Source organism: Macrobrachium rosenbergii, chromosome 42, assembly GCF_040412425.1.
Source record: "Macrobrachium rosenbergii isolate ZJJX-2024 chromosome 42, ASM4041242v1, whole genome shotgun sequence".
NCBI classification, from domain to species: domain Eukaryota; kingdom Metazoa; phylum Arthropoda; class Malacostraca; order Decapoda; family Palaemonidae; genus Macrobrachium; species Macrobrachium rosenbergii.
The window spans coordinates 4,199,096-4,223,331 of record NC_089782.1 but is presented as its reverse complement, the minus strand read 5'-3'; the positions used below and the strand labels follow the sequence as shown (position 1 = coordinate 4,223,331).

Below are 24,236 nucleotides of genomic sequence, written 5' to 3'. Positions count from 1 at the left end.
CTAACGCAAGAATAACTTCTCTCTCTCTCACCCCCAACCCTCCCCTCTCTCGAGGATTCGCAAATGTCATGTATGACAATTAGTTGGGTTCCAATGAAAAGTTTGCGTGTCTGTGAATTCACGCAACTCATTCATGTAAGATCAAGGTATTACTGTATATATATATATATATATATATATATATATATATATATATATATATATATATATATATATATATATATATATATATATATATATATATTACATGTGTGTAATAACGCATGACTACAGTTTCATTAGCAGGATAATATATATACACGACATTCAGATACATAAGTAGAGAACTACACTATTCATTTATTGATGTGTATTGCCATGGTACTGCCCTTCACCATTGAAATAATGCATATATTGCTCATGGACATTCTTGGCATCGGTCGTGTCATTCCACGTCGCCATATGTAGATCTGGTAACTCACAAGTTTGTCGCCAATTTTCTGGAATAATGTGTCCTTGTGACAAATCCTCAACATCTAAACACCCTGTATACCCATGTATAAATATTTTTCCGCTGTTCTGGTCATGGTGAGACTACCCTCTTCCCTTGCCTACTCAACAAGCTTTACTGACCTACCGAGTATGGAGCCAGAACGATGTGATTGTCTGGTAACACTGCTTCAGAAGTGAGAGAAAATATAAACAGCAGGAAGTGCCCATCGGGCATGCCCACTAGTGACTGTGGACAGGCCATAAGAAAACTTACCCTAGATGACGACGATACCAAGGCGGACGAATTCGCCGAATTGGTGCAGGTTCTAGATGGTAAAAGTCTCCAGTTGGTTATGAGAGACGCAGTCAACGATGGAAGAAAAGCATTAGAGATTCTATGAGAACATCACCGAGGTAAGACGAAACCAGGGATAATTTCTTTATACGTGGAACTGACGTCCCTAAAGATGAACAATAACGAGAGTGCGACAGACTGTATTCTATGTGCCGAAACTGCTGCTACGTCATTGAAGTCAGCTGGTGAAACCATCAGTGACAGCCTACTCACCGCCATGGTTTTAAAAGGTCTACTGGAGCAGTTTACTTCATGTAGCACAGTTGTGATGCAGAAGTGAAGTGAACCATCGTTTTTGGAATTAAAATCCCTTCTTAGAAGTTATGAAGAATGCCAGAGAAGCTGTGCTGAACTCACTGAAAAGAGTGATAACGTCTTTAAGGTGAAGTCCAAAAGGCAAGAATACTGTTAGGTATAGTTCATCAGTGACAAGTTATTCTTGTGGTAAGCTAGGCCACAAATCCTACGAGTGTGAATCCAAGAAAAATTAAAGTAGGTGGTGTAAAGAAGATAGATCTACTACACTACTCACAACTTTAATGAGTGTAGAAAGAATACTGAAGTGAAATCATGTAGGCCTAAGCCTGATGGTGAGAGTGATGAAGATTTCCGTTTCAAGCTAAATTGCCCCGTAGTTAATGATCTTGATGAGTGTTATCTTCTTGTAGATTGTGGTGCAACAACCCCCATAATTACTGAAGGTCAAAGTTTAAGAGTTTTTATAAGAATTTTGATGCTACTAAGCATATGATTGAAATTGCAGATGGTGCCAAGTGTAATAATATTGTTGCAGGTAAAGTAAGGGTGAAGTTGTTCTTCATGATAAAAATGGTATCAAAAAGAATGTAACGCTTTGTAATGTTCTTTATATTCCAACTTTTAAACAAAGTATTTTCTCTGTTCAAGCAGCAGGTGCTAGTGTAATTTTTAATCTTCAGAATTGAAAAGTCCAAATGGTGTCTCTTCAAATAAATAAGAAAGGCAAGTTGTATTATCTGAACAATGTAAATTCACATAAGTCTCGTTCTTTACAGGAATGGGATAAGGTTTTGGGGACTGTAACGTGAAAGATATTTTGAAATTAGAAAGTAATACTGAAGATATGAAAATAGGTGATAATAGTAATTTTGACTGTAAAACTTGTCAAGAAGGGAAGATGCATTTGTTTTGGAATAAGTTACCAGATGAAAGAGCTAAAATAGATGGAATTAGTTCATTGTGATCTAGTTGGACCTATGAGTGTTGAGTCAAGAGAAAAGTCTAAATATTGTACTGCATTGGTAGATGAATATTCAGGGGTAGTTTTTGTCTATTTCTTGGAAAATAAAGTGGTGCTCTTAAAGCAACCAAGAAATTTCTTGCTGATGCAAGTTCTTTTGGCACTGCCAAAAGATTCAGATGTGATAATAGAGGTGAGTTTACTTCCTCAGAGTTTAAAGATTTTCTTGTTGATAATAAGATAAAGCAGGAGTTTTCTTCTCCACATTCACCCCACCGAAATGGGACTGCAGATCGAATGTGGCATACATTGTTTGAAATGCCTAGATATCTTATTGAAGCTGTGCTACCAGAATTTCTTTGGAATTATGCTATTAGAACTGCTGGATATATAAGAAGCAAGTGTTATGGCCCTAGAGTAGGCAAAACCCCTTTGAAATGTTGACGTCTCAGAAGCCAAAAGTAGAAAATATGCATATTTGTGGTTCTCATTGTTATGCTTATACTGAAGAGAAGAAAAAGCTTGACCCAAGATGTGATGAGGGAATATTTTTTGGTTATGACCCCTCAAGCCCCACTTATCTTGTTTATTACCCTGAAACTGACAATTTAAGAAAAGTTTAGTTCATTTCACTGATAAAATTAAGAATCAGAGAGAGGGCAATGATAATACTGAGGGTATCCCCGTTGATAGTAATCAGGGAGAAAGGTCTTCCAATGAAATCGAACCAGTAAACCTTGAAACTGGTCAGGAAGAGGCTGCGTCCCGGTATCCAGAGAGAGCTACAAGCTCCGCGGTAACTATAAGGCTATGTAGATCCTGATGAGGTTGATTTATTGGGTTATTCTGTTCATTACTGTTGTAAAGTTTTTGAAGTACATTGTATGGATTTCAAAAGTACATATCATAATTAAGGTATTGATTGCAAAATTTCTGTTCAGCAGCCTTAATGTTACAAGAATGGTGAACAATTAGTTTGGATATTGAATAAATCTTTGTATGGTTTAAAGCAATCAGGTAGAAATTGGAATGGTTGTGCACTGTATAGAAATACTGTAGAAGCCTGATATGTCATGACTTGAACCGAGCCTGATTATTGCCTTATTGAACTTATGCTGGTTATGATAGGTTCACTCTTTTACGTGTGCTGCTTTTATACTAATGTAATGTTTGTCCATTGGATATGAGTTTCTTTGAGATTTATCATTGAAGCAGAATTAAAGTTTATGAGGGGCGAAGGGAGTCAAGCCTCCGATACTTGATGAGGATTAAAAATAGTGCTGGCAATCCATCAAATAAGGTTATTCGTCAACTTGATGCCAGCAATTTCAAGCCAAGATCTTCTGTTCCATTCCAAATTCGGCTAAATGCATCTGTAAATGATAATTCTATACAGACTCACAATGTTCATGAATTGGCCCTTTCCAAAATTCCACCTTGGCTCATACCAAAAGCTGAATTGTGCAAGAAAAATATAGTGAAAAAGAGCACCCCTGTGTGAAGTAATAAAGTCACGGTTTTTAAAACATGAAGTTCATAATAACGTCTATAAAATTTATACAGATGGCTCTAAGTCAAGCGAGGGAGAAGGTTTAGCTGTTGTCACAATAATTTTTGTGATGTTGCAAAGCTGCCTCCTGCTGCTTCAGTATACAATATACAGCTGAACTATCTGCCATTGTTAAAGCCCTAGACATAGCATATCATTCAAATGAGATGTCTTGTGTCACATATTCCGATTGTAAAAGTGCTCTGGAAACCCTTAACAATTATAATTCATCCCTTCCTTTAGTACAGAAGGCTCCGGCGTGGCTGTTTTGCATTGCATGTAGGCGTAAAACATTATGTTTTTGTTGGATTCCTGGTCATGTTGGGATCCCAGGGAATGGAGAAGCAGACAGAGAAGCAAAGATGTCTGTATCCAAGGAGAAATTGATATAAATAGAGCGCCTCACTTGGAAAGGAAAATCTCTATTCGCAATTATATACTAAGTAAGTGGCAGGAGCGGTGGTCATCTCCCCTTCTTGCTAATAATAAGTTAAAAACTACTAGACCTCAAATTCCTTTTTGGCAATCATCCTATCAAAGCGACAGGAGGAAAGAAGTTATTCTAACAAGGCTGAGGATTGGTCACTGCCAACTGACACAGTTTTCTTCTTGAGTGTAGCAGTGCTCCAATGTGTGTTTACTGTGATAGTCCTTTAGCAGTTAAGCACATTCTGGTTCACTGCACCAGGTATGCTAATGAGAGGCGGATGTACCATATAAATGGTAAAACCATGACTGAAATTTTAGGAGACAACACTGACGTTGGTCCTGTTATGAATTTTTTTTAAAGGCTTCTGGTTTTAATGAAAATATAATTTTAAACAGTATGTCTTTTTCATCTTATTTATGGCAGTTATAATGCCATTTCTAATTAAATCTATGCGATTTTACCTTTTTAACCATTGAACTTTAGAATGTCTATTATAAAATCATTATTTAAATAATTTCCATTTTCATTTTTTCTCATCATAGCGCTGAATGACCCTATGGGTCCCAGTGCTTGGTTTTGTGTCTAAATCTCATATTCCATTCCAAAAAGACAAGGCCACAATATTTCTGATGTCATTTTCTGCAGTTCGTTACTAAATTTAACTTTATATTTTCGCCTTTATCTTCGCGCGATAGGTCTGAAAGCAAAAGGCCAAATCTACGTATACCTGAGGCATAGAATCTTATTTTTTTTTTATATGTCCGCCATATAAAACTTTTTAATGATTTACTATCATCTGGACTGTGCGTACTTACAAAACCTTAAGGGCCACTTAGACGATACGACAGGTGGATCAGTTTCCGTTCCAACAACGGTATCCGCGGTGCCCATAAACGTTTCGGATTCACTTCAGTTTGCCGAAACCTGTTAGAGTGAAGACGCGTCACCGTTCACTGATGACGCTATAGACTGCGCTATTGCAGCGGAATAGCAGCGATCGACAACTATCTCCTGTTACTAAAAATAGACCGCGCCAGTGCGCATGCTCGCGTTTACATCAAGCAGGTCGGACATACAAACGCAGTTGAGTGCCCCACAGAAGGGAATAGCTTCCCGCCAGTGACTAGCATTTCTGATGGATTACATGGAACTGGAGAGGCACTGGTGTGCCCTGACTGTTTGTCAAGTTCTTCTTGAAATATCTTCTCTACTTCCTTTTGGTACCATTTACCTCCGTCAGTGGTAATAATGATGTCCTCTTCAGTCTTGACAGCCTGAGGCTATACCGGCCTCACACCTGAACCAAGTGAAAGGTTGCATGAATACTTTGCACTTTCATATCAGAAAAGAGAGAGATAGAAATAAAAACATATATATATTGACGCCATATAAATTATAATACTAAGGTCAGTATGACGTTATTTCCACAGACTCCAAACGTACTTGATTGGGTTACTGTATTAAATATAAAATACAATATATGTAATACATATATATATATATATATATATATATATATATATATATATATAAATATATATATATATATATATATATATATATATATATATATATATATATATATATATATATATATATATATATATATATATATATATATATATATAATTTGTATTATTACAGTTTCGGTCAAATTCGGATATGTATCATTTTTACTTATCATTCATTATTGAGATGATTCATACGAAAAACTTACTCGAATCTTGCGCAAATTAATGGTTACAGAGATATTTGCCGATGAATATTGTTCTTTATTGTTATCCCATCCAAGTACAGGTTACAAAGTAAGACAATACCCACCTCCCCTCCATAGCTAATACGGCAAAATTGTAACCAGTCAGCACCCCTAGGATACGTGGTGTTATTTTTTAGGTAAAATTACAGTTTCGGTCAGGGTTGCCAGATGTGAACCTAGCTAGGAAGCCAAACAGCAATAGAAAAAATGCCAAAATAAAGCCAAATTTTTTTTACATAATTATGATTCTAGCCAAATACATTACAAAAAAAGCTCCAAATCCTCTGCGGAAGTGTCGTTTACATCAGAAGTGGAATCCTTAGCATAAACTTTCTCAGAGATAAAATCCTTTATCATTCTGGAGACACCACGAAGTCTTTGCAACATTTGTTTGTGAGCAGTAGCTCTGCTCTTATTCTAACAATAGCATCGAGAAGTTTTAGCTGCATTCGGTTTCTGGCTTTTGTTTTTACAGATGTTCCAAGCGAGAATATTCTCTCGACTATAGCGTTACTCACTGGAGTTACTAAACATGTAAGGGCAAAAGTGGTTAGTTCTTTAAAAGCTTGATGCTGAAGTACACCAATCCAAAATTGTTCAGAGTCTGCAGGGATTCCGTGCTTTTTAAATGCAGCCTCTTCTTTCCAATCAATAAAGGGCAATTTTCTATATTGATCTTCAATTACATTGATATTGCTTTCAGCAATGTTTAAGAATGATAATTCCGAAAATGCTGGTCTTGAAGCTTGATTCAAAACTACCATGGGGTTTAGTTTTGCCAGATCTCTAAAAATATCACTTGTCGAGGGAAGCCTACTCTTTACTTGACTAAGGGCTTCTTGTAACATAGCCAGACATCTTTCTTTGACATCCCTTATTTCTTTTAAAGTTTCATTTGTATTTTTCCTTTGCTGGAACTTGCTACATTCTCTTAAGAATTTTATGCCAAAATCAACTTTATCAATATGTTTTTTTTGTCCATTAATATCATACAGTCTGTTGTGAAGGCTTTTGTGATGCAAGAATAATTCCTGGTGTAGTTCATGGGGATCGGCTTTGGTTTGCTGAAAACAGCTGTTCAGTCTTTCAAATTCTTGTACTAATGGTGTTGCAAATTCAAAAAACAAGTAATTCTTATGATCAGACAGCATGTCTCTAATCATTTTAGCTTTGTATTTTACATCGAGCTTTAATTTGTCTAGTTCCGTGACAGTGAAATAAGCCTTAAGCTCCTCCCAATTCATTAGTATATTGAACATTACCTTTCCACGCACAAGCCAACGAGTAGAAGAAAGTTTCTCAAAGGGGAGAGGAGCAGTTCGTGTTTATTCAAATTCTGTAACTGTATTCATTACTTTGAATAACTCCTTATATCTCTCTCTTCTAATTTCACTGTGATTGAACCACTGAGGGATTTCAGATAGCAGAAAACCTATATTTGATGGCAGCTTTGAAACTGCATTTTGAATGCATAATGCCAAAGAATGACAGATACATCTGAGCTGTACACAAAATGGAGAAACTTGTTTTAGCCTAGACCATACAGAATTATTGCAGCCAATCATGTTTGCAGCACCGTCTGATGCAAATCCGATGCAGTTTGAAAGAGTTTGGCCACATTTGTTAATTTCTTCATCAATCAAATTAAAAATATTCTCTCCAGTTGCCTCATGCACTGGAAGTAACCCCAGAAATCCAGTAGATATTTCCTGCCTCTGATCACTCAAATAACGAACTAAAATGCACAAGTGTTTCCAGTGGAAATGTCAGTAGATTCATCAATGATGATTGCATACTTTTTGTTTTGAAGATCTTCAATAAGCTCAGCTTTTAATGCCGGCGAAACTACATTCTTTATTATAAAAGAACATTTAGTCCTCTGTAACCTTACGTGTTCCAATGTACTACCTTTTCCATGTACTCTCATATCTCACTTAAATGGTCAATTGTACGTATTGCACAATGGCAAGTCATACTCACAGCAATGTGAAGTTCTGCAGTTTTGATTTTGTCATTGCTTTGAATTGAAAAACACAAAAACACTCCCTGAAAAACTGTTTGGTAAAAGGGAAACTAAATTACTTACTGATTTCTCATGATTTGCAAAAACAAAACTCAAAATTGCAATCCAAATCTTAAAAATACATTGATGGAGTTCATCATCAAATTTTTAAAAGCACAAACATATTGTTCATTTACTGTTATAATTACCACCAAAAGATGACTTCCACTTAGGTGACATAGTTCCAAATGTGTGTAAAATTTACACAAATAACAATGGATAAATTCACAATAAAAGTGGTAAACGACCATGAAAACAAAACTTTGGAAACGGTTAAAAAAGAAACTGAAAACAAATTGAAAATTCTGGAATTTCTTTGGTGATCCCGAGATTTATTTTTAACAAGGTCTTGAGAAGGAACACTAATAAAATCATACAATGTATTAAATCATTAATAAGCTAGGCGTATCAAATCAACTCATTAAATACAATAATGTTGAAAATTTGTTTTGTACCTCATATTTTCTTCCAATTCACTTTTATTATGTATTTATGAAAATGATTTTGTAAACTAAAGTGGCATAGTGTCGGTACTAAATCTAAGGGGTTTAAAAGCCAAGAAAAAGCGAAAAAGTAAAAGATGTCCACCAATCAACAAAAATTTTGCCTGAGAACTGCCAAACTGGAACTCCGCCAACCACCTCGACAAATACTTCCAGCTCTCTGAGAACAACGTAAACAAGCAATTCAACCCTGGAAACAATCCTGTTGACTGGCAGATCACTAGTAACAAGGTTGTTTAGAGGAACTAAAAGTCAGCCCTTTGATGGGATCAACACTTGAACATGATAAACATAATATTACGAATAAATTTGCGAAGTTTGATAAGTTATCTTATGAATCATCTAACAACAAAAGAAAAAATAATACACTTTGACAAAACTAATAATTTTAATTCATATATAAAATATTTTCTACAATATATATATACACACAATATATATTTTATAGGATTTTAACCCAGGAGAAACGCTTGGAGCCTCTCTGGTTATTTCAGTCAATACTTCATAACACGTTTTTGTTCTCACCTTTTTACAAGCATAGCCTTGTTTCCCACCACTGGCAAACCACGGCACTCCAACCAACGTTTAAACTGACATACTGAATGATTTAGCACACTGCTAAACACAAAAGCAGAGCCAGGAACATCAGTTTCTTTCAACTTAATGATAGGAAACTTCCCTACTGTGGCCATTACAACATAAGTCATACTGATTTGTTTGTCCGACCTTGCGTAGCTGTGTGTAGCTAAGCGCAAAGTGATGACGTAGTTCGGATCGCTGCTATTTGGAAAACCCCAACGAAAAGGGAGAACCTGGATTAAACTATGGTTGAAGAAGAGAAATGAATGATCTCACGCTTTTTATTCAAGACCTCTCGCTGTATTCATATTTAGTTTTTCACCTGACTTTCTAAGGCTGTTTTGGAGGTCATTATGGCCGCTGCCGGATGATATCCAATTGAACGGTCTTTTTTACGAGCATTCATGTAAACGTATTGTATTGCTGATTGAAATTCATACTTAAAAAATTAAATTTTCTAGAGATAGTGACATCCTTCGTTGTTACGTCATTAATCATTTCAATTAATAGGGGAAAATTTCCTCTATTGCATTTTACTTTCATACCTTTGATAACGACAAGACTGACCGTTTCACCTTCCGTCGCTTTCTTTGGACCTTGGCTCCACAGCTTCTCAGTTTCCTTCACAAACGTTGTCGGCCGCACTGAAAATTAATGTTCTATCATTTGGAATGAGAGACCCCTCCCAGTACGTCCAGTGCGCACAGATTTCTACTTCACTTTATGTTCTTAAGCCCTTGAAAGGTTATTTGATGAAACAAAACTGGATCTTTACAATTTATTACAGTAAAAAACTTACATTAAACTTTGGATTAGATTCAAGTGGCAGTACTTTCTTTACAATGGCAGTATATATATTCGCTTATTCAGAAGACTTCACATGCACTGCATCGACTCTTAAACAATGATTTGATTTTGTTGCAAGTGAAATGCCTATCCAAGGTTTGATCACTTGAATGGTTAATTTTGTACTTTTGAAAATATAATTTTGTACTGTACTGTTACTTCAAACACAACAGATACATTAATTGTAGTGTATATAGTATACAAAATAAGAGAACCCAGTATAGACTATATGCAAATAACTAGATTTCATACAACTGTCACACAACCATTTATAAGACTTTCCTGGATAATAATAATAATCATTCATTGCACCATGAAATATCTTTGCCAGGTTAATAAATGCACGACAGACACGTAATAATGACAACTAGTAATAAGGAGAAAGGACCTAACCAGGCATTTATTAACTTCAGCTTCATTACAAGTTTGGCAAGTGGTTTCCAATATTCAGATTCCAGATTCATCCACTGGTTGTTTGAGAGACGATTCCTTGTCACTAACGGCAGCTGTCATCCTCCCTGCCATTCAAGTGCACTCTAATAAGGGTCTTTTATGGCAAGGAATTAGTTAGTAACAGAAGCATTAAAATGAAGAGGTTAAACTTCAAGCACTGACATCAGTCCTTGAAAAGGTATGTCAGCAAGTACATACAAACACCTTCAAACCCTCAAGCGCAGTCATTAATCCTTGATAGGACCCGTCAGTATGTAAACACAAACACTTTCAAACCCTCATGCGTAGATATTAATCCTTGAAAGGACACGTCAGCAAGTACTGTACATAGGCTGCAAATGCCATCAAACCCTCAAGCGCTGTCATTAATCGTCGAAAGGACAGTTAGCCAGTTTATACAAAAAATGAGCCAATGGAAACAGTCACAAAAAGGTATACTGATTTTCAAAGTCTCCGGGGGTTTGAGGATTAAGCACATGATTTCCAGAGGTATCAATCATTCCAAAGTTTGAGGCTGAAGGGGTCAGGGGGGACACAGCTGCAGCAGCGACGACGGGAGACTCATTATTCGACTGGACAGAAGCCTCAGGAAATACTTGCAAGTAACCGGGACGAGGAGCCAAGCGGACAGGGAGAGAGAAAAGAGTGCCCTGGCGGTTCCCGCCTGTAACAGTTCGGGTCTGTGCACTTGTCTCGGCCCCGAACACCTCGCGGGATAGGTCGGCATCCTGGAAAAAGAAAACACAACACATGAGTAATTGGGAAATGCAAAAAATGCTTGAAATCTAATACTCTCATTCATGATTTCGTCTCAGTGCCCATACACTGTTTTATATTTGCACTTCATCTATGGAGCAGCCTTTGGAAGAGTATTACTATTGTTAAAAAAATAACCAAGGTAATATGAAAAAGTCTTAGCAAGTGACTGCAGACCAAGCAAACTTAAACAACAAACAATGGTCCATTTGGAAAATGAGAAAAAAGTGGAAACATCAAAGAATATTGGACATAGAAGAAAAGAAAGGAATATTAAAGAAATACACAACAGAAAAGCTACAGCAAGGAAGCTTCAAAAAAAAATTCCTTCACAGCCTATAGGCTGTTCCACGTCTTAGTACTACGTATAACAGCCAAGCTGTTCAAGTCGCCTACGTGATCAACTATGTGATCAATTTCATTTTTCATTCATAGTGCACAATTATCGTACAATGCTCCAAAACTGGTGACATGAAGCACAAAAATGATACAATATAAACATATTAGTAGGCTGAAAATAAGGTTTGGCCCTCCGAAAATTGCTACAAAAGGTTTCTCAACTGGTTATTGTGGTAACAGGTGTGCTTAATAAAAGATCAAAAGTCTACCACATCTGGCCATGCAAAAGGTCTGATTTCCAAGATGGTGTCTATATAATAGGCCCTAAATCCTTAAAATGCCCGTTACTCTTCATTATTCAAAGTAGATAAGTAGTGCTGGTGCCTAACACCTTATTTTGGGGATATGGAAACCCAATTAGCCTAGTATATCTGCATTATACTGTGGTGATTACATACTCACAAAATCCAAGATGGCAGACCAACATGGCTGCCATACTATGAAAATCTCCATTATAAGCCCCTGTTTTGGGAATCTAGGAATCCAATAAATTCATTTAAATCACGGTATATTACAGTGATTACATATTTATAAAATCTAAGATGGAGGACCAATATGGCTGCCAAACTACAAAAAATCATCATTATCCATTTCAACTCATATTACAGAAGTAAACTTGCTGTCTAAACCTGTCTTTTGGGGATATGGCAATCCAATTAGCCTACCTGACTTACATTAAACTGAAGTGATTATATATATATATACAAAATCAGTGATGGAGGAGGAAAATAGCTGCCGAATTATGAAAATCCCCATCATTCATTTCAATTTACTTTACTCACATAAATTTGGTGTCTAAATCCCCTTTTGGGAATCTGGAAATCCAACCAGCTTATCTGAATAACAGCACACTGAAGTGATTAGATTTTTCAACATCTAAGATGGCGGACCAATAAGGCCACCAAACTTAGTGTAGTGATTACTGGTAAAATGTTATCACAAAACTTTTATTATAAATTTCTGAAAAACCAGGTTTACAAATATTCATTTTCGCTTTTTTCTTCCTGTAAAGCTTCATTATGTGGATTCTCACAGTTCTCGACTTGACATGGTCCACAAGCAGGTGTGCATGGTAGTTCATAGCCTTTGCAACTGCAATGCATTTGACAGGCTGTTTTGCAATTACCGTGGACCATCTGAAGGAGGCTTTCTGATGCGGCAGTTTTCTTCCTCATAACTGGCACATACTGATTGTCCTCCAGTTTCCATTCCCAATCCACTATATTCATGTCACTTTTGTTTCCAGTCCACACCGTGATCTGGTAATACTCTAAAGCTGCTGTGCAATATTTTGTCGAGGACTTGGTGGCTGGGAGGCGTTATGGGGTAACAAATGACTTGGCAGAGACAATTTTTTTTTTTATCAAAACATTTTAACGCAAAGATGAATGAAAGTGAATCAGTGCTTTTGCCAGTTATGAGCAAGAAAACTGCTGCATCAGAAAGCCGCCTTCAGATGGTCCACTGTAATTGCAAAGCTGCCTGTCAAATGCAATGCAGTTGCAAAGGCTATGAACTACCATGCACACCTGCTTGTGGACCATGTCAAGTCGCGAACTGTGAGAACCCACACAATCAAGCTTTACTGGAAGAAAAAAGCGAAAATAAATATTTGTAAACCTGGTTTTTCAGAAATTTATACTACAGGATTTTTGATAACATTTTACCAGTAATTACTACACTAAGCTTGGTGACCTTATTGGTCCGCCATCTTAGATGTTGAAAATATGTTTATGAAGTGCTTCATATTTATAAGTAATGTGCGGCTTTACCTTCTGTTTTATGTTTTTTCTTCAAGTAAATTTTTGTTTATCAAATATTATTTGTATTAGGACTTGATTTTGAAGTTATGTAACCACTTTTTTCCTTATAGCATGTTCCTTTTTCGTTTATTTTTATAATCTCATAGGATTATGTTATTTGTACTTGATATTTTATTTTTCTTGTTAATTTTTTTTCTGGATAGGCCATGTAGCCTACTTGCAAGAACAGAAATTACTGTTACTTTGTATATTTTGTATTATGTCACGTTTGTGGACAAATTTGTACAAATTATTGTATACTTTTGTCAATAAAATAACTAAAATAACTAACTAACTAACTAACTACTCTTATTAAGATGAGCTGGTTAGATTTCCAGATTCCCAAAAGGGGATTTAGACACCAAATTTATGTGAGTAAAGTAAAGTAAATTGAAATAAGTGATGGGGATTTTCATAATTCGGCAGCTATTTTGCTCCTCCATCATTGATTTTGATTTTGTGTGTGTGTGTGTGTGTGTGTGTGTGTGTGTGTGTGTGTGTGTGTGTGTGTGTAGGCTATATATATAATCACTTCAATTTACTGCAAGTCAGATAGGCTAATTGGATTGCCATATCCCCAAAAGACAGGTTTAGACAGCAAGTTTACTTCTGTAATATGAGTTGAAATGAATAATGATGAATTTTTGTAATTTGGCTGCCATATTGGTCCTCCATCTTAGATTTTATAAATATTTAATCATTGTAATATACTGTAAGTTAAATGAATTTTTGGATTCCTTGATTCCCAAAACAGAGGTTTAGAAAGCAATTTACTTGTGTAAAATTATTTTAAATAAGTAATTATTTTTTTGTTTGGTAGTCATATTGATCCTCCATATTAAATTTTGTATATATGTAATTAGACCTACTTCAATAGCCTATATTGTAATTCAGATATGTTCTTTGGATTCCCAAATCACAAAATAGGTGTTTGGACATTAAATTTACTTGTTTAAAGTAAATTAGAATGAATAATGGAGATTTTCATAGCATGGCAGCCATGTTGGTCCGCCATCTTGGATTTTGTGAGTATGTAATCAATTCAATATAATGCAGATTTGCTAATTGGGTTTCCAGGTAACCAATTGGTTCTTAGCCACGTAAAATAAATCTGATCCTTCGGGCCAGCCCTAGGAGAGCTGTTAATCAGCTCAGTGGTCTGGTTAAACCATGGTATGCTTAATTTTTTAATTGGGTTTCCAGATCTCAAACATAATGTGTTAGGCACCAGCACTACTTATCTACTTTGAATAATGAAAAGTAACGGGCATTTTAAGGATTTAGGGGCTATTATAGAAGCATCTTGGAAATCAGACCTTTTGCATGGTCACTTTGTGGTAGACTTTTAATATGTTATTAAGTACACCTGATACTACAACGAACAGCTGAGAAACATTTCGTAGCAATTTTGGGGGGTAGGATGTTTTTTTATTCATAAATGCAGCCGACTATATATAGATTCACTCGCACGGCACCTAAAACTGATTTTTTTATAAGCTTTACCTGAATGCACAGACAGACAGTTTGTACGCTGACGCATTTATCATTTAATTGTAATCATACAAAATCCCCAAGACACTTTGCATATACAATTATATACGAGCTTTTGTTTTCCACTTGTGTGCGTGCAGTGCTTGGATTATGTTTACTGTTGGTGTGCAAGAGCACGCATATCTTTAACAGCGCATTTAATATTATACAATGTACCTGAAATGTACTGAAAACGTGTATTCGTAAACATTGTGGAACTATAAAAGTCTGTGCACGACTGTTCTTAATACTGCAAAGTCACTTAACTGATTGATGACCACCATCCATTAGCCCGTTTAAAACTATTTGCAAGTAACTGCCTATTTCCGAACCCAGACCCCCACCTCCAAGAAAAAAAATCATCTGCTGAATGAAACTAAGCTGCGTTATGCGCTATCTTCGTACATTAGGCAAAAGGGTCTTTATTATTATTATTATTATTATTATTATTATTATTATTATTATTATTATTATTATTATTATTATTATTTTTGGTACAATAGGTTTCGGTCACAAAACTTTAAAGCTCATATAATCAAACATTTATAAAAGGAAATTAGAATGTCCTATTTATATACATATTCTTTGGCAGAATGTTTTGTTATTTTGCCCATCACCCTGCAAAAACATCAAGACTTTGGCATACGACTCTGTATAAAGGAGATTAGCCTACACGGGAATCTGTTAAAATGCCTGCCTGTGGCCATAGTAGAAACTCAGTTGCGAAACCAGCAACCAATATCACTAATGTATTCCTATCTTAATTTGAATTTGTGGCTGGAAATCCAAGTACTTAAGTTTACATATTCTTCCTATCAGAATTGTGAACCAGGTGACTAGTCCCTTTACAAGGGGACAAAAATAAAAGATCGCTGTCTATCTCTCCACACTTTAAACATTTCCTATCTTCAACTGTTTTTAAAAGAGCCATTCTGTCATCACTGGTTAACACCCCATGAATTCATTTGTATACAATTACGCGGCTCAGATTCTATGTACTGATTAAAAACATTTTCACAGAATTCTTCAAACAACAATGTGGTTAATTTTGCTGCCCGTCTGCTTGATAGTCATCACAACAAAACATAACTTACGATTTGGTCAAGGGACTGCGTCAAAATCTGCCTGTCGAAAGCTATCACATTATCCATAGGTGCACCATCATCCGTTTCCAATACCTTCAAAAACCCAAATTACTGTTGGCGCCGTAATTAAATGGGGTCCAACCGGCACTTTCACTCGGGCTTGAAGGAACTGATGAAATGTAAGTCAGCTGGTTCTCGGTCAAGGTCATCGGTAACGGAAGAGCGTCCTGAGAACTCTGGTCGGCTAACTGTATATTTTCGGCGACCGTGTTTAATCTTGTCATGACGATAACTGTAACAATTAAACACCGCCTTCCGCTCTATCTTTCGTTATATACAGGTATACTGTATAAGCGGAGCTACTGTATAGTTCTACCAAATAAACGTTTGGTATGATGAAATCCCGCGGTCACTAGCACTTCGGGCGAGTTTCCTTTTGCGATAACTATTCACAAATCTAAGCCTAACGCAACTGTAGCTAGGCTACAGTTATTATTGTCCCAGTAAATCTTATAATGTATTAAAGATATAGTACCAATAATTTATCTAGGCAATGAAGACGATGTTAAGAAGGCTTGTTCTTGTAATGGCTATTCCTGAAGTTGACGGTATATGTATGCAACAAGTGGTCAACTAACTGTCTGGTCGACATCCTAGACTTCCTCTCTTTTTAAAGAAAAACACTTTGCAGTTCGCATAAAACTATAACACCAGGTCGGCACGAACACCGACCACCTAACACCCAGCGTTCTATGTAACACCGGAGGTTGAGTGACGACTGGCTGGTTTGGTTTGAGCTGAGGTCCTGGGTGCTCTGGGAGCGCCTTGACAACTGCAACACGTAATGCGCAAACGTTGCCAAAGTTCGTACCTCCACGCACGTTCACCCTCATCACTCGAGTGAGATTTGATTTTTTTTTTCTTTGTAAGTTACTCTTTACGCGTTCTGTAATTCCTGCGCAGCAGTAATATAATTAAGGTTAAAGCGAAAATATAAACAATAATAGTTGTAAATTACAAATTGTTTGTCAGTGTTGCATCACATGAAGTTGCCAGAATTGTGAGATTTACAGCGGCAAGATCGCCGCCGTAACACACCAGTTTGTAGTCATTTGTCTTTCTTTTCGCGATTTTAAATGCTGAGACTGGAGGTGTCCCTTGTCTCTTTTTTCTATAACCTTTTAATTATTCATAGCTAATTCTTTAGCTTCTTTCTGAACCGCTCCACGTTAACTTCGCTCATTTGTGTGTGTAATATATTGACATACTACTATTAGGCTGCTCAAATTCTCTTCCATGTTTGTAAAAACGATTTTCTAGTAACAAGCGTATCGTAACGGACAAAAATATAGCCATGACAGGCCTTGTAACTTTGCTTTTCCAGCTAGGCTGCAGCTTGGCTCTTAATGATGAGAACCACTTGCGACATTAATGACCTTTCTTTCTGTCCGTAAGTGAGTAATTCTTATTCAAGTCTAATTATTACCTGCGAGTCGTCATTACTTGCGATCTTCTTAATACATTGACGTATTCAATGGAATGAGATTATAAATAAGAGTCTGAATAATGAAGTTTAAAGTATAAAATTTTATTTGGTAAAAATTCAAGGTACATACAGTAGCAATACCAAAAGTAAGCTAGTTAAACTTAGCCGATAAATAATGTTATAAAATCCTAGAAAAATATGTACATTATGCCTTAAAAACTAGGTAACTATGAATATGATGACAATGATAAGATACACAATGTGCTACCGAAACAGAGAAACTGTTTTGAGCACAGCATCGGTTATGCATGATATTTATGGATGAATACCTTGGTATAAATATATGATATCTAATTAACAATAACTTGGTATAACTAAAAGGAACCACCAGGAACTACATCAGAGTGCCATCACATCTGGAAGTCATGGCTGACATTGTTGTGCATATGTTCTTGGAGAAACTGGTGAGAGAAGTGTTTCAGCTGGTCCCTCAGTGCTTCGAGGGCCACGGCCTTGTCCTTCAGTTTCTGGTTTTTCTCGATGAGCCCTGGCAGCTGACTCTCCAAGTTGGTTAACATACTCCGCTGTCTCTCGCGGTAATGTCTGGAGGCTTCATTGTTCAAGTCTCGAATTCTTTTGTATTTTTCCTCCTCTGTCAATGTGTTGTAAGATACGCGGGGCCGCCTTTGCCGCCCCTTCTTCTGCTGCGTATCCTCACCACAACTGTCGCTGTAACCGGAGGACGAAGAGGCAGGACTGGGCACCCCAAGTTCAGAGGGGTCAGGGTATTGGGGGTCGTACCCTAAGGAATACCCGCTGGAAACAGCGTCACTCGCTTTAGTCTTGGCCTTCCGTTCAGACTTCCTTCGAGGTCTTCCTGAGCCTGTAGGGGTACCTGCTATACCAGCACCTGTCCCTAATGAAGGGGCTGTCTGGACCTCATAACCGGGGCTGTGTAACAGACTGGTTGCATTGCCACCAAAGATATCTTCATTGAAGGGGTCTTCCTGTAAATATATTAGAGAAAAACACAAATGAATGGGATGCAAAGGAAGAAAAATAAAAGTCCACACAAATTACTGAACACAAATTTGTATTTGACTTCCCACCAAATACCAGTGCCACTACTAAATGTACAAAACGGTAAAAAAGTAACTGGAGAGATTTTAAGTCATTTAACAATTAGGCTCCTACTGTTCAGCAGTACATTATTTTGGTACCACTATGTACACTAACCGAGGTACTAATCAAAGTTTTACTTTTTAAATAAACTTATTTAAAACACACAAGTATGTATATGTATATGTACTGTATATGTATATGAATATGTGTATGGATATGTGTATATATAATTGTAATAGACACAAAGGCTTTGTAGTGACAGGCATACCCAAAAAAAAGCGCGAAGAATTCGAGAAGTTAAGAGGGCATTGTAGCTAATACAATTACACATGTATCTGGTAAAAAGTGACCAGTAGATTCTACATATGTATATATACATGCATCTATATATACATATACATGTGTGTATGTATGTATGTACACTACACACACACATTATATATATATATATATATATATATATATATATATATATATATATATATATATATATATATATATATATATATATATATATATATATATATATATATATATATATATATATATATATATATATATATATATATATATATGAAGAGAGAGAGTGAGAGAGAGAAGGGCTATGGATAGCTCCTTGGGTGCATGAAGATTAATGTAAATGCACATTCCAATAACAGTGGTCTATTTACTTACATTGTCAACGAAATTAGCGGCAGCTACATCGATATCGAACTGCGGGTTCTCACTCAGCGGGAAATCGTCACTGGCATCAAGCAGAAGCGAGGTCACCATTTCGGCTAACTCCTGAGGTAATTGAGTGGTGGGGCTTTGCGTATTTAAACTTCGGTCTGATGGTGCACTGTTACAATTTAACATGGGGTTGGCACCCATGGATCCCGTGTAAATACCTTCCTCAGTTACGATATTGTTTTCCATACTGATGTTTTCTCCCGAGTGTATTTTGATATCGAACCGAGAAGAACTCAGCAAATCGTCGTACAGATATTGTGAGGAATAATTGTCCATTTTCGTTCACGGTACCTATGAGCTCGGAAACGGTATTCACTGGAGTCAGACAACTTTAGCGAAAGCTGTTGGGCACTGAACTGGTTGTCTTCTAAACACCTTCAGTGAATTCTGTCGCTCTCTGGCCGAAGCTTGAGTTATATACATACGTCCGCCTATTGCGTCACGTGAGTGTACACCAAACGTTTCTCAAACGCACGTTCTCGTCAGGCTGCACTTCCGTTCACTGTATGTTGCTAATCAGTTTTACTAAGAATGTTTTGTGGCATTTTTTCGTGAAACCCTACGCCAAAATAACTGTTTTCTTTATATACATAGTGATTCTTCAATGGGATCATCATCAATAATTTATCTCAATTTTGTTAACTCGCTAAAGCAGCATCTCGTGTGGCCAGACGTATGATGACAGTTTCTAAGTAGTTACGTATTATTGGATTTAATTCTGTATCAATGATTATTTTTGCTGCTCTGTTCAACATGTTATTTCTGTAATACTTTGTTTATTCATAGAGCAATTCTTCCGTTCTCTTACGAGACGTAATAATACTCTTAAATTTATTTGAATATTGGGCACTGGGTTTAGTTTATGACGTCATACTGGCGCCGCCCCGCCTTCTTCCCGCTAGGCAACGTGTCGAAACGGGTTGTCGTTTGTGATGTCAACGTTCTGCTTCGTATGTTGCAATTTGCAAACTGTAATGACCAGCATCCCTTCGTACATACTGAGGATATTTGTCCATTGTACGAGTGAATTTTTTTTAACTACTTGCCTTGAGGAGGAGTGAAAAATTCGTTCATGGACAGTACTCTCTCTCTCTCTCTCTCTCTCTCTCTCTCTCTCTCTCTCTCTCTCTCTCTCTCTTACACACATTTTATATGTTTTATTGGCTGTAAAAAACTTAGTTATTTTAAGAATTATATATATGAATAGCGAGGTCCAAAGGACAAAAGGGTTGGAACGAAAGATGAACATGCATTTGCTGTAAACTGACAAGTCCTGTGTCGAAGGCCAGGGTGAAACATGTTAAGATCAGTTGAACAACTGGGTATTTTTCATTGATAATGAAAGTTGATTTCATATGTTGCGCGTTTATAGGCTTAACTTTAGTTTTACCATAGTTGCATGAGTCAGAAAGATATACGTTGCATTTTACTTACTTTCGGAGCTGTAATCAGTTTCTTTGGTAAATGCTATTATTTCAACAATCTTCACGGATATCGTAAAAACCCTTTAGAAGTCCTTATTTTTTATTTATTTTGTTTTAGTTTGGAAATCGGAAGTTTGATGACCTTGTACGGTAACTATTGAAGCCACATTTCGAACTTTACACTTAAGTGACCTGCCTTGGATATAGTTTTTGAACAACAGTTGCTGCTGGGGAGCTGAAGATGATACAGTTAGAATCCATGTAATTAACCATTTAATAAGGATGAGAATAAGTAGCTTGCAATGATAGTCCTTAATTCCTAGTTTTACACATCGAATATTAGCTGAATCTTTCGCCTACTCGTGTACACTTGCAATTCATCAAACACACACACACACACACACACACACACACACACACATATATATATATATATATATATATATATATATATATATATATATATATATATATATAAATATATATATATATATATATATATATATATATATATATATATATATATATATATATATATATATATATATATATATATATATATATATATATATATATATATATATATATATATATATATATATATATATATATATAAACATCTGAAAAAGCTTTCGTTGTCGAAGCGGTTGCTGTATGAGTCACCTCACCTCGTCATAGCGCGACTCCCGACTCCCGACACGTCTACTGGCCAGAGGCCCACCGGGTGACGTAAATGAACATACGTATCCGCTGTGCTAAAACAATAAAAAAAAAAAAATTTTTGGGCACCATAGAAATGTTTGTTTATTGGATTCCTTTCCATTTGGTGGACCATTTATATGAAATCATTTTACACTAAAGGCGTATACAAGTGGGCTTTTCAGGAGTGTGTCCATACGGTCGCTGATTATTTGTGAAGAAACAAAAACATTGAGAATGGCTATGCAGCGCTTGCTGTAGTTTTTCTCATTGGGAGACTGCTGTTGACGCAAACACTTAGCGGGGCTTGCACGAGTGCTCCATTTTGCAGACCTGATTCCGAATCCAGCAGTGAGACCGAGAGGATGGCTTTGATCTTGATTGATCTCGACCAGCATTGAACCTACTGTAGGCCACTGCGGTGGTCTGCTTTTCGATGACCGAAGCTTGATTTTTTCCCCTCGTAACTTTTGATGAGGTGCCAGGTGTCAATTATTGCTGGAAATCGCAGACCTTTGCCTGACTGGAGATGGAGATAAAATTCTACATTTGTGATTTACTAGCTTTCCCTTCATTAGTCTCCGAACGAGAGATAATGCTCTTCTCAGAGGTGTTTTTTTATTACTATCTAATACCTAAGTTGTGACTGTCCTTATCTTTTAGGTAATCAGTAGCAGTTGCGGTAATACTGATTACATGCAACGTCAGTTAGTTGGACAGACTGTGCTTATTCGATAGGGGTTTCAAGTATATATATATATAAAACATCTACGTATGTATGACGATTTTAAGCAATTATGCCCGTTATAATATTGCAGTTTTTCCGTTTACAACCTTGGCAAGACAGTAGCATATTTAAATTCATCGTGATGATTTTTGGTCAACATTAGTAGCCATATGAGTGCCATCCACCTCGAAGGAATCACTCCCGTTGGCCATTCCTTCTCGGGGAATAGACCTAATGTCCACCGACGAGTTCCGCAGTGCTCCTCCAACACATGGTACGTGCGAGGCAGGCAGGTGGCTGTGATTTGGCTTATTCGATTTTTAAGAAGTGTTGTCCGTCAGAACAAGTCCATAACATTCTTATCTTGGTTGTAAAATGTGGCACTTTCTCCATAAATGACTTGGCGATTTCAAATCTGCTCTGAGTCGTGTATAATTCTATTACAAATGAAACCTATCGAAACACACCCAGAACAAACTCAGCTTGGTTGGCAAAATCTCATCTAGAAGTCAATAGGGTAGCCTTTGTGTCTTTCTAGAAGACGTTTGTTGCCCATCCTCTTATGAAGTATGTCGTCATTTGTGTATATGTGCATGTCTGCACTTTTCCTACTCCTTGTTTTGCGTGTTTGTTCCCCGTACAACATCAAGGAACAAACACGCAAAACAAGGAGTAGGAAAAGTGCAGACATGCACATGCACACAAATGACGACATATATACTTCATAAGAGGATGGGCAACAAACGTCGTCTAGAAAGACACATAGGCTACCCTATTGACTTCTAGATGAGATATATATATATATATATATATATATATATATATAGTATATATATATATATATATATATATATATATACAGTATATATATATATATATATATATATATATATATATATATATATATATATATATATGTTTATATATAGATATGTATGTATGTATAAGAGGATTAGCTTATGCATTTTTATGCCAATACTATTCAACATGACTCTATTTCAGGACTGTGTCATTAAGGCAAGTGCTGACCATTGAGGCATTAAGTACCATCAGGAGGTTCGAACCAAGGTACAAGTACGTACCTTACGTCATTTAGCCTGTGACTTACCTCTGCTCTCATCCTACATCACGTGTTACACTTAATCCCAAATACTTGGACGAAGGAGTTGCTCCAATTCTCCCATCATCTGCATTCACAATGAGTGCAGCCCCACCGTCTTGGTTTCCATTTACCTTCATACCCTTAATCTGACTCACATTCGCTCTCAACTTGCTCCTTTTGCGAGCACTTTCAAGCTGTTTCCATGGTCTCCCCATTTCTGTCACCAGTTCCAGTCAGCAACATTCGATCTGCAAACACCAATCATTCGACAACTTTCAACCCGTATCTATTCAATTTCGTTTCCTTGACGCCTTAAAGATATCTGCCAGATCAGTCACGCATGTTTTCGTATCTGAGGAGCTCTTCAACTCCTTCACAAAAATGTTTAATTGCCCTTAGAGCTCCCCTTCAATAGAATGCATACCGTGCATTCTTACCCCGCCCGCATTGCATTCATTATTCTATCATCAGCGTTTTCTAGGCCCATATATGGCATATACAGGATGTTCCCTGAAGTTTTAAACTCCTCACATAACTCGTTGTTCTACTCTGTTAGCTGCCTCACTTTCTCAGTCAAAATCCTATCATTGGCCTTCTGGGGTATATTAAGAAACATTATAAGATTTTTATGCATTATGTTTTTTATCCACTTCATCACACCATCGCCTTTGTACCGCCACATCTCTCCTAAAAGCCCTTCACCTCTCAGTGCCAGGCCGTCCCCAACCTCTTCCTGACCTCATGACTGACACTGACACAAGCCACTCTTGCTTCATTTAGCTCTACCTCTCCTCCTCTGTTTAGTCCAGGAATCCATTCGCTCCGAAAACATCATTACTCTCCACTGACTTCCATGTAGATCAACTTCCAATCTCTCCTCAAGTTCTTTCTGTCCTTTTCCATTCTATTACTACTTGTCTCCTTTTCTTCATGACTTTCTTCCTGACTACTTTATCCATCTTCCAGTATACCTGTATTTGCTCTTCTCCCCTGCCTTGCAACTGCACCCCACATTATCTCTTATTCTTCACTAGAGAGAGCGCTTTCTTATTTGCTCATCTCACAGATTACGTTATGTAGGCTAGTCATCTTCCCTTACATCTGTCTATCTGTGTATGAATATAATATGAAGTGGCCTGGGCAGGGGCA

The 24,236-nt window shown here is 36.8% G+C and overlaps 1 protein-coding gene and 1 long non-coding RNA gene across 2 annotated transcripts; both read right to left on the bottom strand.

Moving 5' to 3' along the window:
• Window positions 1–9,688: 9,688 nt before the first annotated feature.
• Window positions 9,689–16,631, bottom strand: LOC136827884 (uncharacterized). Its single transcript, XR_010849851.1, has 2 exons — window positions 15,805–16,631; window positions 9,689–10,951 (listed from the first exon to the last, which is right to left on the bottom strand). It is a non-coding gene; the product is annotated as an uncharacterized lncRNA (long non-coding RNA).
• Window positions 16,632–17,362: 731 nt separating this feature from the next.
• Window positions 17,363–19,723, bottom strand: LOC136827882 (uncharacterized). Its single transcript, XM_067085352.1, has 2 exons — window positions 19,079–19,723; window positions 17,363–18,288 (listed from the first exon to the last, which is right to left on the bottom strand). The coding sequence occupies exons 1-2, from the start codon at window positions 19,409–19,411 to the stop codon at window positions 17,692–17,694; spliced, it is 930 nt and encodes a 309-aa protein (XP_066941453.1). The 5' UTR covers window positions 19,412–19,723; the 3' UTR covers window positions 17,363–17,691.
• Window positions 19,724–24,236: the final 4,513 nt, after the last annotated feature.